Genomic DNA, 17,000 nt, shown 5'->3' with positions numbered 1-17,000 from the left:
CTATAGAGGTATAAGTCTCCTGAGTATACCCAGAAAGGTATATGGAAAAGTCATAATAGAGAGGGTGCAAAGACTTACAGAAGAGAAAATCAGTGAAGAACAAGGAGGCTTCAGGAAGGGAAGGGGATGTGTGGATCAGATATTTGCCTTCAGCATGGTAGTAGAAAAAATAATAGCAAAAGGAAAGAAACTATACGCTGCTTCATGGATTAGGATAAAGTTTATGACAGAGTCGATTGGATTGCATTGTGGGATGTTTTAAAGATTTATGGTGTGGGAGGAAAACTGCTTAGTGCAATAAAGTCTTTCTATGAGGATGCATCTGCATGTGTCAAAATTACTGGAGAAACAAGTGAACATTTTGAGATAAAAGTGGGCTTAAGACAGGGGTGTTTTTTTTTTGTTTTTTTTACAACAAAGGAGGCAGCTCAAGGGCACACAAAAAAGAAAAACAATAACAAAAAAAAAAAAAAAAAGCCCGCTAATCGCTGCTCCCATAAAAGAATCAGAAGAGGTGGCCAAAAGCAAGGTCAAGTTCAGGAGTAGAGGTGTCCTGAAACCCTCCTCTTGAAAGAGTTCAAGTCATAGGCAGGAGGAAATACAGATGAAGGAAGATTGTTCCAGAGTTTACCAGTGTGAGGGATGAAAGAGTGAAGATGCTGGTTAACTCTTGCATAAGGGGTTTGGACAGTATAGGGATGAGCATGAGTAGAAAGTCGTGTGCAGCGGGGCCGCAAGAGGGGGGGAGGCATGCAGTTAGCAAGTTCAGAAGAGCAGTCAGCGTGGAAATATCAATAGAAGATAGAAAGAGAGGCAACATCGCGGCGGAATTTAAGAGGTAGAAGACTATCAGTAGGAGGAGGAGAGCTGATGAGACAAAGAGCCTTAGCCTCCACTCTGTCCAGAAGAGCTGTGTGGGTGGAGCCCCCCCACACGTGAGATGCATACTCCATACGAGGGCGGACAAGGCCGCTGTATATGGATAGCAACTGCGCAGGGGAGAAGAACTGGCGGAGACGATGCAGAACGCCCAACCTCGAGGAAGCTGATTTAGCGAGAGAGGAGATGTGAAGTTTCCAGTTGAGATTTTGAGTTAAGGATAGACCGAGGATGTTTAGTGTTGAAGAAGGTGTCAGCTGAGTGTTGTCGAAGAATAGGGGATAGGTGTTTGGAAGATTGTGTCGAGTTGGTAGGTGGAGAAATTGAGTTTTTGAGGCATTGAAGGACACAAGGTTCCTTCTGCCCCAATCGGAAATGAAAGCAAGGTCTGAGGTTAAGTGTTCTGCAGCCTCCAGTCTGGAGTCGTGTACTTCCTGTTGTGATGGTCTTCTATTGAAAGAAGTTGAATAATGCAGAGTGGAGTCGTCGGCGCACGAGTGGACAGGACAGTTTGTTATGGAAAGAAGATCATTGATGAATAACAGGAAGAGAGTGGGTGATAGGACAGAGCCCTGTGGAACGCCACTGTTGATAGGTTTAGGGGAAGAACAGTGGCCGTCTACCACCGCAGAGATAGAAGGGCCGGAAAGGAAACTGGAGATAAAGGAACAGAGAGAGGGATAGAATCCGAAAGAGGGCAGTTTAGAAAGCAAAGACTGGTGCCAGACTCTATCGAAGGCCTTCGATATGTCTAGCACAACAGAGAAAGTTTCACCGAAACTGCTAACAGAGGATGACCAAGAGTCAGTTAAGAGAGCAAGAAGATCGCCAGTAGAACGCCCCTTGCGGAATCCATACTGGTGATCAGATAGAAGATTAGAAGTGGAAAGGTGCTTTTGAATCTTCCGGTTAAGGATTGATTCAAAAGCTTAAGATAGACATGAAAGTAAAGCTATTGGGCGGTAGTTTGAGGGATTGGAGCGGTCACCCTTCTTAGGCACAGGCTGTACAAAGGCATACTTCCAGCAGGAAGGAAAGATAGATGTTGATAGGCAGAGACGAAAGAGTTTGACCAGGCAGGGTGTCAGCACAGAAGCACAGTTTTTAAGGACAATAGGAGGCACTCCATCAGGTCCATAAGCCTTCTGAGAGCTGAGGCCAGAGAGGGCATAGAAAACATCATTAGGAAGAATCTTAATAACAGGCATAAAGGAGTCAGAAGGGGGATGAGTAGGAGGAATATGCCCAGAATCGTCCAAGGTGGAGTTCTTACAGAAAGTTTGAGCGAAGAGTTCAGCCTTAGAGACAGATGAGACGGCAGTGCTGCCGTCAGGGTTAAGGAGAGGAGGGAAAGAGGAAGAAGTGAAATTGGAGGAGATATTTTTGGCTAGATGCCAGAAGTCACGGGAAGAATTAGAAGAAGCAAGGTGTTGACATTTTCTATTTATAAAAGAAGTTTTGGTAAGTTGGAGAATAGATTTGGCACAATTCCGGGCTGAAATGTATAGATCAAAGTTAGTGGGAGTTCGAAGGTTCTGGAACCTTTTGTGAGCTGCCTCTCTGCACGAGAACAAGCATGATTAAACCAAGGCTTTTCAGCATGAGGAGTAGAGAAAGTATGCGGAATGTATGCCTCCATTCCAGAGACAATCACCTCTGTGATGCGCAGAGCACACACAGAGGGGTCTCTCTCCTGGAGGCAGTAATCATTCCATGGGAAATCGGAAAAGTACATCCTCAGGTCGTCCCACCGAGCTGAAGCAAAATGCCAGAAGCATCGCCTCCTCAGTGGGTCGAGAAGATGTATAGGAGCGATAGGACAGGATACAGAAATAAGGTTATGATCAGAGGAGCCCAACGGAGAGAACAGTTTGACAGAGTAAGCAGAAGGATTAGAGGTAAGGAAGAGGTCTAGAATGTTGGGCCTGTCTCCAAGACGGTCGGGAATACGAGTAGGGTGCTGAACCAACTGCTCTAGGTCGTTGAGGAGAGCAAAGTTGTAGGCTTGTTCACCAGGCTGGTCAGTGAAGGAGGATGAAAGCCAAAGCTGGTGGTGAACATTGAAATCTCCCAAGATGGAGATTTCAGCGAAGGGAGAGTGGGTCAAGATGCGCTCCACTTTACAGTTCAAATAGTCAAAGAGTTTTACATAGTTAATAGAGTTAGGTGAGAGATAAACAGCACAGATGCATTTAGTAATAGAATGACAATGAAGTCTTAGCCAGATGGTGGAAAATTCAGAAGAGTCAAGGTCGTGGGCACGAGAGCAAGTGATGTCGTTGCGCACGTAGGCGCAACATCCAGCTTTGGATTGAAATTTAGGATAGAGATAGTAGGAGGGAACAGAGTAGAGGTTGCTGTCAGTAGCCTCAGAAACCTGTGTTTCGGTGAGGAAGAGAAGGTGAGGTTTAAAGGAGGAGAGATGGTGTTCCACAGAATGAAAATTAGAACGGAGACCACGAATGTTGCAGAAATTGATAAGGAGGAGGTTCGAGGAGTTGTCAGGATGCCTCTCAAGTCGGCAGCCAGAAGGGGAGTCCTCACTGGGGGAATTTATGGTCCCCCCCCCAGGCGGGGACTCCGAGGCAGTTATTTTTTTCGCCATGTTAAATTTTGAATTTTGGGAAAAGGTGTGTGTGTTTTGTGAATGTAGTGTGGTGTAGAAAGAGAGAGGAATTGTCATTAGAGAGCATGCTGAACTGCTCTCTGGTGTTGATGAGACAAAAGGGAAATGGTTAGTGAGGACATGGGAAGGGTCTTTGAAGGGCTTCAGCACCCTCCTCGCTTCCCATATATCCTCACCGGGAGTAGCTCACGCCCATTCGGTAGGTGTCATGTCACCATGGTTATTCAATATTTATATGGATGGTGTCATTAGAGAAATGAAGGGCAAAGTTGGGGAGGTTGGAGTAAAAATGTTCACTGAGGGAAGGAAGTGGGTACTGAATTCGATACTGTTTGCTGATGACACAGTGCTCATTGCAGAAAATGAGAGTGACACAAAATTTGGTCAGTGTTTTTGATACTGTCTGTAATAGGAGAAAGCTGAAAGTAAATGTCAACAAAAGTAAAGTGATGGTTTGTGAGCGAAGTAGAAGTGAGGTTGCAGATTTTGTATACCCATATAGAGTGGGAATTGAATGTGAAAAAGAATGAAAAATAATTTTGAATGGTGAAGAAATGGAGGAGGTCAATGACTTTAAGTACCATGGATCAGTTATGTGTAAGCATGGTGGTATGGAGGGAGAGATAAGAGACAGGGCATTGCAAGGAAGAAGGGTGGTAGGGTCCTTGGGACAAATCATGAATGGCAGAAGTGTGAGCATGGAGGTAAAGAAGGATTTGAGAAATACAATAATAGTACCAACCCTCACATATGCAAGTGAAATGTGGGCCTGGAATGAAAGTCAGAGGTCTTGAGTGCAGGCAGTGGAAATGAGTTATTTGAGGAGTGCTTGTGGTGTGAGTAGAATGGATGGAATGAGTAATGAAAGTGTGTACGAGCATTTTGGAATGTGTCACAGGGGTGAAGGGAAAAAGTGTGGAGTGGTGGGAGAAGTGAAGCGACAGACTTTAAAGTGGTTTGGCCACATGGAGCGAATGGAGGAGAGTAAGATAAGCAGAAGGGTGTATGTGAGCGAGATAGAGGGAGGGAATGCTAGAGGACGACCTCCAGTGGAATGGAGGGATAGGGTGCAAGAGTACGTCAGGGAGAGGGGGGAAAGATCTTTGAGAAACTTTGAGCAGGCAAGGAGGGAGTGTCTGGATAGAGAAAGTTGGAAGCTCTTCTGCTGTGGCCATCCCCTGGTGGGAGTTCCTAGGAGCAGGCGTCGATGAAATGATGAATGAATAATAATAATAATAATAATAATAATAATAATAATAATAATAATAATATTATTATTATTATTATCATTACTCCTTGTTAGCATGGCAAGTCACTAGATCTCTGAAAAGTCAAAATCTATTCTATTGACTTTTTTTCATTCACAACATTCAAAGGAGGTGGCAGAAATACGTTCTGATGTATGATTATCATTGATAACTCAAGAGCATCTATAGTATGAGGCTTATGAAGAAGTATTCCTACTAGTAACTGCTACACACATGATAAATCATTGCATACCTGTGGTAGTGGTAGCCGGGAGAGACTGGAGAGAGTGAGTAGAGGGTGTAGAGGTTAATTTATCTTGTTCTTGTAGGTACAGCAGCGTCAGGTCACCAGCCAATTCAAAACATCGAATCATCTTTTCATTCTTCTCAGCCCTCTGATATTTGCTGTTGTTAGGCAGAGGAATCCGTTCAGAGCACAAACCTGAAGGTAACAATGATAATAAATTCTTTTGGGGGGTGTATGCAAGTACACACACACACACACTTCCATGCAAGCACAGATGCACGCATGCAACACACACACGCACCCACAGATGCACAAACACACACACACACACACATACAGTCTGAGAGTCATGTAAATATTATATTCGGTGATACGTTTGGAATGGTAAGAAATACAGGAATAGCATTCAACTACATGGATAAGGCTATGATGAAAAGATAATAACCACAATGATTAGACCAAAATTGGAATATGCGGAAACTGTGTGGTCTCCCCGTAAGATGAAACACACAAAAAATTAGAAAGAACACAACGGATGGCAACGAAAATGGTTCCAGAACTGGAGGGATTGTCATATGAAGAAAGGTTAAGGGAAATGGACCTACCAACATAGGAACAAAGAAGAGAGAGGGGAGACCTAATACAAATTCATAAATTATGGAATAAAATGGAAGAAGTAGACAATGAGGAGTTGCTAATAAGAGAAGGAAGAAACACCAGCAACACACGATGACACAGTTAAAAATTGAGAAAAGGAAGATGCTTGAGGGACATAAAGAAATATAGATTCCTGCAAAGAAACATAGAGGTTTGGAACAGACTAAGTGAGGATGTAGTATCGGCAAAGAGTGTCCACAACTTTAAGGAAAAGCTGGACAAATACAGATATTGAGACAGGACCACACGAGCGTAAGCCCAGGCCCTGTAAAACTACAACTAGGTAAATACACACACACACACATACACACACACACACACACACACACACACACATACACATACACATGTAAGTAAATACTTGATCAGTTAGAGATATTTTCCAATTACTAGCACCACTCTGTATTTGTTAATCAAATGTTTATTGAATTCAGAAATTTCTCAATAAATTTAATAATATAATTAACATAAAACAAATCCATGCCAATTATCGAACTGGCTTTTGTGTTCCATCCATGCCAATTATCTAACTGGCTTTTGTGTTTCAATGGCTTGATGCACATAAAATAATGTTACAACAAAATTAGGAAAAAAAAGTTGCATTTCATCAATAAAAAAGCAACATGCTCTTGTACAAAATAAACTTTCCTTCATTACTGTTTAGAAATTTGATTTATTATTTTTTCAATCAAACAGACATAATTCTGACTACATAAAATTGTTTCTAGGATTTTTTTTTATTATTATTTCATGTATATTTAATATTTTCAAAGAAATCTAAAAACAATCATATGCTTCTTTACATTGTATAGCCACTATTTTGCAATATGTCAGGTCTGACTGGCTCGTCATGATACACACTGGTTACTGAGGATAACTAATTAGGACTGAAGATATATAGTTGTTACTCTCAGCTCTTGGAGCATGATTTGATGGCTCTACAATAGTGGTTCATTTAAAGAAGCATTTTTTTTTTTTTAAATAATGCAAAAACAATATTCAGACCGACTTTGAGATAGAATGGACGCTTGACTGACTGACATTTAAAACTGATATTGTAATTGAGTTGAAAAAAGGCTAAATGCAATCCTGAAATATTATCTAAATAAAATCTCTGAACTTCATCTAAACCATGCAAGGTGCCAACAAAATTTGAATCAAACAATCATGCAGTGTTATTGTACTTCAACTAAATTTATCATGGTGCAGTTTTCATCAGTATAACAAAACAAACTGTTCCTCTTTGATTTAAACTTACTGGTTTCACATGGCTGCTTCACTATTGTACTTAGGTTTTTACTGTGATATTTCATAGTCCGTTCTGTTAATATTTCACATTCAATGACATTTAGTTGCTGCTCTTGAGACCAACTTTCTTTTAGCTAATTTGAGCTAATTGTCATTTCCCACAAGGTAATGCACTGTCAAGCACAACAATCAGTACCCTCAACTTTACCCATGTGACTGCTGCACTTGACAGAGGCAATAGCAGGACCATGACATCTACCTTTTGTGGGAAAAAACATGTATATGTAAATATATTGGTGGTGCTGTGAAAAAAGACAGTACTTCCAGAGATAGTTGTCCGACTATCAAAACAGGCGTAATCTCAGTCCACTTACATGCAGCCTATTGCTTCACGATTAATCCCAAAATCAATTCCTGAAATGTAGACACATGAGGCACTTTCCCAAAATGCCCAGAAAATACAAAAACAAGTGTTTGATATAATTAAGGACAGAACTGTCAATATGATATTTTTATCAGACATCACAAATTACAGAAAGAAAAAAAATCTAAAGATGATAAACCACAAGTCTCAGAATTATATTTTCTAAAGTAAAATTGCAAACAGTATGCTGGGTGTTGTGAAAACATTGGACATGAACATACTTTGAATACCTATGCAATTAAAAAAAAAAAGTTTCTTCAGGGAGGGTACTAGCAGGCAATTGCGAGTTCAAAGTGTAATCAGACCATGGTAAATTACACACACACATACACACACACAGTATCGAAGCTCAAAGAGGATGCATCCATATATGATACACATATATGCATAAATATGGTACACACACACACACACACACACACACAGACACTGTGATCTGAGCTCCTTCCATAGGGGAACGGCTGGCTATCTTGAGAGACCCGCAGTGGACCAAGAGGTGAATTACACACATACACGTAGAGCGACACCGACAACAACTGCACAATGATCGGTGGAGATTTTGATGGAGCGGCAGTGATGAGGAAACCTGCTTATTTGTGATGAAGTGAAGTGAGTGCATGAGTAGTCAGCTCATTCAGAATTAAAATGTGGATAGAATCAATCAAAGAGAGCAGCGCAGGTAGTCCTTGTGTTACAAAAATTGTGATTTACAACCTGGTTAAGGTATGAGTTGAAATTTCAAATATCCCGCCATCGGTAAAGCAGCAGTTTGTTTACACAGAGTTCCCGTGCTTCCTAGCCCCCCCTTCCCTGTCGCTGTCCTCATGTGCTGGTCCAGCTGGGCTGGTGTAAGGCAGGAGGGGGGGAAGGCTGGGTGGGCTGGGCCAGCCCACCAAGCCTTCCCCCTTAGTTTCCTGTGGAACTCAGCTCTAAGTACTCCTCACACTACAGTAACTAGTCACTATTTAGCTTTTAGGCCTACCTATAACCAGGACAATAATATTAGTAATACTTGGTTAAGTAATGAGTTAACATTTCAAATAATGTGCTGTGGGTAGCAGCTGTTTACTCACACAGGTCCTGAGCTTCCAACTTAGCTTACCGCTAGATCTAGCAGATGCCAGCTGGCTAGCAAAATGACACCCCACAACAGTCACCTCACAATATTCCTGCAGTTTGGTTAAGTAATGAGTAGACATTTCAAACAATTCACTGTGTTTAGAGCGTTTTTTTGTTTACACAGTTCCCCTCCCCTTTCCAACCAAGCATATAATTAAATCTAGCACATGCCAGTTGACTGCCAAATGACACCTCAGAACAACAGCCACCTCAGAATACTCTTACAGTAGCTCCTATAACCGACCATTTACAGAAAAGAGCAATCATAGTTGAACAAAACATTTACAGAAGGTAAGAAGATGCAGCAGAGGTGACACTTGCACAAACCAAGGGATTTTGTTTCTTAAAGTTAATTTCTCTCAAATATTCATAAAATATCACCCTGAACTTAAGTGTCTCATTGGTACAAAAAGACAGAAGTAAAATGTTAAAAAAATTGAGTAAAAGTTCCAGGGTTGATAAGGAAAAATACAGGAAGAAGAAACTATTAATTTAACCTGTACAGCGTTTTGGTATTTTGTAATTTCCTCCCCACCCCAGCGTCGGAGGAAAAATCGATTTTCCTTTTTTGCATAAAACAGCTTAAAACCATGAAAAATTAAGAAATGTAACACCTATTAGCTTACCGTCGCCTAGAAGTCGGTGTTTTGGGCCATTTTTTATCAAGTCGGGAAGCGCAATGGTCATGTTGATTTCCGTAGACTTTCTTGGATTTGAGGGCGCGTGTTTGAGTAAATCGCTTTCTCATATATTTAGCACACTTATATATATATATATATATATATATATATATATATATATATATATATATATATATATATATATATATATATATATATATACAGGGGTCTAATATCTTGAGAATATATATGATTCAAAGCCTGTATATCGCAAATTGCATATTAGGAACCTTAAAAGCATGTAAATAATGGTATATGGGCGGTCAGCCACATTTTTTAACTTAGTTTCAATGTAATAAACTGCTTTTTCGAAGTTCTTTTTGGAGGCTTATAATAACAACAACAACAGCAACAACAATAGCCCACAGGCTAGCTTGCACACAGCACAGACACAGCTTGTGAGAGCAATGGCTGCTTTAGACGTGCTGATGAAGAGAACACGTGGAGCCGTCTCACAGAGTAGAGTTGCCAGATTGCGCCATTGTTTATTTCCTTTCGGAAGTGAGTAACAGCAAGTTCATTATTTGGTAGGAAATGGATGTTAGCGAAGTCGGGAACATGAAATGAATGAAAAAACCTTTTCTCTTACTACCGAGTCAAGTCACCACTCCCGTGCTCCACCCCAAGGAGGGAGGAGGAAAGGTCGCATAATATGCACCTCCTTCCTCCCTCCTCCCTCATATTATGGTGGAGAACCACCTCATATTATGAGGTGGTTCAGATATCCCAAGTTCGCATATCAACCCCTGTATAATATATATATATATATATATATATATATATATATATATATATATATATATATATATATATATATATATATATATATATATATATATATATATATATATATATATATATTGTTAGAGAGTAACTTATTTTGAGCTTTTTGATAGTTCATCTCAATGTACAGTCGCCCACAAGAGTGTTCGCTCACGAAATTACAGTTTATACGTGGCCCCCTCCTTACCAAAATTGCCGGTTCTGGACGTTAGTATACCCACTATACCTCTCCCACAACACTGTCAAACCACTTTCCAATCACCAACCACTTCAATCTCCACATCACAATCTCCAAAACCACCTCCAACATTCACACAAATATAAAAAAAGTGTAGGCAGAATAATGGCTGCCAGGCTTGCCAGTTATGGCAATAAATGAAATATATTGGGTGGTCAGTATTCCCAAAGGATCAGTCTACTAGGACACCACCACAGAAATCACCCTCGACACACTCCAGTGATGGGAAAAAATAATACATTAAATGAGTACGACGTACGTATCTGACGTTAAATGGTATTAACCCCTTCACTACGGCCGGGCCAAAACAGTGCCCCGCGCCGTATCCAAGATCACCACGCGCCAAATTTCAAATGTCACTATTGAATATAACAAGTCTACAGCCATAAACTCAACATAATCATCATGTATTATATATGAAAACATGCAAAATTAAATGGTGCACATAAAAAAAAACTCACTACGGCTGGGCCAAAACAGCGCCCCACGCCATATACGGGATCACCGCGCGTGCCAAATTTCAAATGTCGCTACTGAATATAACAAGTTTTCAGCCATAAACTCAACATAATCATCATGTATTATATATGAAAACATGCAAAATGAAATGGTGCACATAAAGAAACTTAAATTAATTGATAATTCTGAAATGTAAGCATAAATATAGAGATAAAATAACTCGTATATTGCCTAAACGACGCAGTGTGCGCGTCCTCGGATATGGTATGGGGCACGCAAGGATGAAGTATACGCGTCCTCGTGCTGAAGGGGTTAAAAAGTAATACGTACATCATACGTATCTGACGCTGTACGGGTTAAAAGAGCAAAGGAAGAAAAATCAGTAAAAAGTGGAAAAGGAAGTGATTAAGGTATTGAAAATTAGTCACTGGTGAAAGATACAGCAGAGAAGTATGTGATAATTACAGGACTGAAAGTAAAACAAATGCTGACAAAAACAGAATCGGAGAAATAGGAGAAATAAGACTGGCTAGAGATAGTGTTTCCAGTCTTGAAAGGCAATCACAAAGTTCAAGAGGAGATTCAGATCTCTAAGTTTGGAAGGCACATGGCCACTAAAAGTTTTAGTCACAAACCAAGGTAAATGATATCATTAACAGAACTTCAAAATTATCAGTCAAGGAGATTTTCATTAATGTTTGGATAAGGAAAGATGTAAATGTGGAAAAGGGAACATAAGTAAAGAAGGTATCAACGGATGCCAAGATTTATAAAAAAAAATTACCAGAAAACAGAGAAAGGGAACACAAGGCTTTATTGGAGTGTTGGATCTGTGGCTGAGAAAATGGTATCTATGAAGAGAAAGAGTGAGAAGGGTGTTATAGACAACAATGAAAATGGTTTGAAAGTGACACACACTTATATAGATGGTTAAAGAGGCTGGAAATAAACTACTGTATTTATTAAGGGAAAAGGAGCTCATCATGTGTTTAGTGGAGACCAAGTTAAGTGAGGATATCATTATCCAGGTGGGAGATGGTACAGATGACAAAAGGATAAACTGGGAGGAGTGATGATAAAAAATAAAGAACAGTACAAGAAACCTGCTATTCCACAGGATTGTGTTCCAAAGAAAGTGGTCGAATACCTAAATTGTTGGATAACGAACCAATTTTTCCCATACAAATACATGTAAATATGGGGGGTTAGGTTCTTTACCACTTCCTTGACCCAAGATGAATTCTATAATAGACTAAAGATATGTTCAACATAATGAAGAAAATATGAATATTTTCTGAATTTTTTTACCTTGCTTGGAGTAGAAGCTGGGGTTTTGGGTGGAGCCATGGTGGTAGCGCCGCTCATGGTCAAGTTAGTAGGGCAGAGAGCATAAGTGTGAAGGGTGAACTTAGAAGAAACTCAAGACTGAATGATAGATGGGCAATGGAAAAGAAATTGAAGCCAAGAGATCGTGTTGGTTTTTCAAACAAGTAGGTAGTACCAACTACAACCCAGACATAAGGGGCTTTAGGTTATTATAAAAAGTTGGAGCCTATAATTTTGTATTGTCAACCCCCAGCAAGAGAAAGGAAACCCAGCTGGTGCATGTAAACTTCCTGCACATTTAACACTTTCATTGCTAAATGCTCGCGGCGAGCGTTAGGCATATTTGCTGGTGTTGCTAAACGCTCGCTGCGAGCTCCACACGCACTCAAATCTCCCGAGTATGAGTGTTCCAACACCAATTCTCACAACACAGGATTGCCAATTGAGTGGATTCTTCACTAAATTTGGTGGAAAATCATATCAGCCCAGCGCGGCAAATCTACGGACGAATGACTGGTGGATGTTCTTGCCCAATATAGCGGCATTTTTGCATAGCTTCACCTATCACCAGACTGATTCTTTGACCAAATAGTTGTAAATATTGCAGTTGGCAATACTCCCTTGCCAGAATCTGAAGGAGAGATGTTCGCAGTTCCCTCAATATGGCTGATCATCCCGCACTCACCAACGTAAGTGTTAACATTCAACACTCCCTGAACGTGCATGTACATTCACAAGAGAGGCATACATAACCGACTCCTATAGACCTGGACCTCCTCTTTCCAGTGGTGTTTTTGGTTTTTAGCTGTGATGAATAGTTTTTGAGATACAGATGTTAAAAGAGACCCCCCATTGGGCTGCCCGACTGCGCCTGAGGGGATAGTCACGTCCACACTGCATGCAAAGAAAGGGTTAAGGAGAGGTGATGACAGTAGGAATGGCTTGAGTCAATGTTGAGAAAATGCTGGAAGCAGCCCAAAGTAATGACGACTTCACCACTGTGTGGGTGAATAGCTGACTTGGCAACTCAACACTTCTCCCAAGTCTTGGAAGGGAAGCTAAGCCACCTTGCTGAATCACAGAGGTCAAACTTGGGGGCAATCTTGCAAGGATTCCTAAAAGTGAATGTGTGGCAACCCATACAAATGGGGCATATTCAGAGTTGCCAGCCAGTGGGTGTCACTACTGACTACGTCTTTGGGCCCATGAAGCTTAAACTATTCTTTCAATTATTGTAAATTACCTGTGTGTCTCTGGGACTTGTAACAATTACACTTCAATACAATAAGTGATACAATTGTATTGTAGATAAAAATGTAGTTGATCATTCTCGTTGTTTTACTTATTGGTAAACGAGAGAAAATAAATGACTGTTGCAAGGTTCTCTCATTAACAATCTTTTTTGCATGGGAGCCCTGCAAAATCAAGCAAATTTGGACTTTTAAAAAAAATTCTATTTATATTACAATATTTGCTGAGTATCTGCTTAGTGTGTATCAGTCTCGCCTTCAAAGAAATTTCTAAAAACAGATTAGGGCATCAAGCAACTCGACTACCCCCCTACCAACACAATGACGGCCAGGTGTTTGTGTCTCCGTGAGGTCTTTGGTTTCCGCTCCCAGAATGTTACACTCCACCCTCAACTGACTGCTGGTTGTTGTGTGGGGTGAACCAAGACTTTGGGTGGACGCCTGCTGCTACCACGATTGAACCCCACGGAGATCAAACACTGGATGCTATGCTTTCTGTCGAGATGCTTGACACCCTAAATTTCGTCGAAGACAAGACTGATACACCCAGAGCAGGTACTCAGCAAATATTGTAAAATAAACAGAAATTTTAGAAAAGTCCAATTCTACTTTATTTTCCAGGGCTTTCATGCGAGAAAGAATTTAAATGAGAGAACCTTGCAAGTCACTTATTTTTTCTCGTTTACCAATAAATAAAATAACGAGAATGATTAACGACATTTTTATCAACAATAGTATCACTTATTGTACTGAAGTGTAATTGTTATAAGTCCCAGAGAAACACAGGTAATTTATGATAATTGAAAGAATAAGTCAAGCATCGTGGGCCCAAAGACGCAGTCGGTGGTGACACCTGATAAGGATGAACATACCTCATTGATGCTACTGCAGCATGATGTTTTCTTGGAAGTAAAAGTACAGCCAGTATACGAGAACCCTTACTGAAAAGGGCTAAAATGAAGGCTGAGACTGACTACTGGCTTCATCCTGGCCTGGCAGTTCTAAGCACTATAGTCTGTTTCACTAGGATATTACAGGCAGCCACACCTCTATTTCTCTCTTGATTTTGATCAGCTCTATGGCAGCCAATCACTGGGCAGAACCCATCAGTTTGCTTCTGCCTTGGCCCCTAGCATCGTTACTCTGTGCTATGTTCTTAGTTTTCAAATATTATCTGGAATACTACAAGGCCTACCTGTATTTTCTTAGTAGCATTGCCATTCTTGAGTCATTATCTATAACATTCATTCTTTTACACAAAATGACAAATTATTTTTACTCGTAGATATTGTGATGAATGAAGATTTTTTTATACGATAAAAAAAGTTTATATTTCTATCTATATTCAAGTTAATAGTGTACTTATGGCTATGTTTTTTGTCTCACCATAATCTTTGACATGTACAAGTAGATGTTCAACGGTGAAATTGCATTAAGTTAATATATCATGGTGATATTGAGGTGTTAACATATTTTTTATACATCCCATAGCACTGCAAGGCAGTGTGAGCACAGAGCAAGCTTCCTGGGCCAAGCAGACTAAGCTTTTCCAGCGCGGTGATCGGCTGCCACTTGGCCAGTCAAATTTGAAGAGCATGAGGGGGTGTGGCCGCCTATAATATCTTAGTGAAACAGACTATAGTATGTGACCGTCTTCCTGCTTCCTAGTTTCAAAAGGCAGTAGGACCATGAGGCTGTGAATGCATACAGACTACCCACGGAACCATGTTACACTGCCAGATCCAAACTCTATCCCAAGAATATATGACACCTTGAATGCTGTGGAAGAAGCAAAGTTTTCTCAAAAGTAGACCTGCTGAAGGGATTTTACCAAGTGCCACTCATAATGCAACTGAGAGAAGCATCTGCTTTCATCACTTCGGATGGCCTTTTTAAATATGTGATTAAGCAGTTTGAGACACACAATGCTGCTAGTCCATTCCAGTGGTTGGCAAACTGGGTGGTGAGTGGAATGAAGTAGGTAAGAGCATTGCCATCTCGATATAGGGAAGGCCTGACAGCTCAAAGTATTAGTCATCCAAGTAAGGCTGAGTGTGTCCCACGCTCTCCAAATAAAATGTTATTTTTTGTGTGTGTTTTAATGCATATCTTTGTGGAAAATATATTTTTCTGTGATAAATAAAGGTTTTCCAACATTAATATATTATATACATCATCAAATTAGACATTAAATAGAGGAAAATAAATAAGATATAGTATAAGGAGGGAGAAATATTCACACAAAAAATATATAAATACATTGACAGTTGTAACTGGGTACTCCTATTATTTTGATTTGTCACCGTTTCTAAATATCTCTTTTTGACATTCATAACGCTGAAGTTACAATTACTGTATTCAACAAGCCGATCCTCCATCCCGATACTAGGCAACTCAGTCACCTGCTATCTGGCAACTACGAGTGAGGAGTGAGGGGGCTGCTACAATCCTTTTTCTACCATCTCCGTTCCTGGGACAAATTATTTACTCATATAATGACCACATGGATTTCAGTGTTAACATGATATATTTTATCGTCATATTTGTTAAAGAGATATAATCGTATAATAGCAATGAAATAGTTTACATTTATAATATATGGCTTGGAGATGTGAGACTGAGATTGTCGCATATTAATGATGACATCACAGCCACAGCGTAGCGTTGCAGTTCACCGGCCCTTCTGCCCTCCTCAGCTTGGAATCCATCTGTCAGTTTTTACTGCATTCACATATTTCTTTATGATATAGGTACTCTTTTTATCCTCCTTTGTATTTTAGCATTATAAGGAAACATGTTTACGTGTTTATGATTTATGGCCAGACATATTAACCACTGCCATGTGTAAGCATTGTTAAGAAAGGTTATTCCAAGTATTGTATTAACTGAACAACTTAATGAAAGAATAAAATTGTCTATGTATGTAGCTGTGTTTATTAAATCCTCTCTTCTCACCAAAATGCAGCAGACTTACAGGAGTGTGTATGTGGAAGAGTCAGGTATGGATTGAGGGGATGTGTGGACAGATTTGGATGATGCCAGTGCAAAGATAAGCAGGTGGTATAAACTGACCTTTAATCAATCTCTCTCTCTCTCTCTCTCTCTCTCTCTCTCTCTCTCACGCTCACTCGCTCAGTTTTCCTGGGTAAGTTTAACCATGTTATATCCCTCATGGTCCCGATCTGTCTTTCTAACATAGTGGAATGTAAAATAAATGAAGTTATGGATGAGAATGGAAAGATGTTGAAAGACGGGGAAGCAGTGAAAGAGATGGAGAGAATATTTCAAAAACTTAATGAAGTTTGAGGATGGACGTCCAGCAGCTGTAACAGCAGCAGTTTTGAGTAGGGGTAGAGGAGGAGTATATAAAGAAAGAAGTATAACATATGAAGAAGTAAATCAGGCAATAAAAAGATTAAAAAATGGAAAGGCAGCAGGAATTGATGGAATCACAGCAGAAATGTTGAAGTGTGGAGGAGATGTAGTTGTTAAATGGATGGTCAAGATATGTGAAGTAGCATGGGATGGGGGGGGGGGGTGCCAGTAGACTGGATGAAAGCCATCATTGTCCCAGTTAACAAGGGGAAGGGCAGGAGAGGGGAATGTGGGAGCTATAGAGGTATAAGTCTCCTGAGTATACCCGGAAAGGTATATGGAAAAGTCATAATAGAGAGGGTGCAAAGACTTACAGAAGAGAAAATCAGTGAAGAACAAGGAGGCTTCAGGAAGGGAAGGGGATGTGTGGATCAGATATTTGCCTTCAGGATGGTAGTAGAAAAAATATTAGCAAAAGGAAAGAAACTATACGCTGCCTTCA

The 17,000-nt window shown here is 40.2% G+C and overlaps 1 protein-coding gene across 5 annotated transcripts in view; it reads right to left on the bottom strand.

Annotated features, from left to right (window-relative positions):
• LOC127009404 (tetratricopeptide repeat protein 7B-like) overlaps positions 1 to 17,000 on the bottom strand; it is a 208,800-nt gene that overhangs the window by 162,100 nt on the left and 29,700 nt on the right. For 4 of the 5 annotated variants that reach the window (XM_050882481.1, XM_050882482.1, XM_050882484.1 and 1 more), the window contains one exon: positions 5,006 to 5,194. In XM_050882481.1, the coding sequence (XP_050738438.1) occupies positions 5,006 to 5,194 (189 nt within the window). Of the gene's footprint in view, positions 1 to 5,005; positions 5,195 to 7,112; positions 7,132 to 17,000 lie in introns of those variants that run through there. The other variant, XM_050882486.1, reaches the window with a different exon arrangement.

The sequence above is a fragment of the Eriocheir sinensis genome, chromosome 40 (assembly GCF_024679095.1).
Source record: "Eriocheir sinensis breed Jianghai 21 chromosome 40, ASM2467909v1, whole genome shotgun sequence".
Taxonomy (NCBI): Eukaryota; Metazoa; Arthropoda; class Malacostraca; order Decapoda; family Varunidae; genus Eriocheir; species Eriocheir sinensis.
Note: the sequence above shows the minus strand (reverse complement) of the source record. Positions and strands in the feature narration are given on the sequence as shown.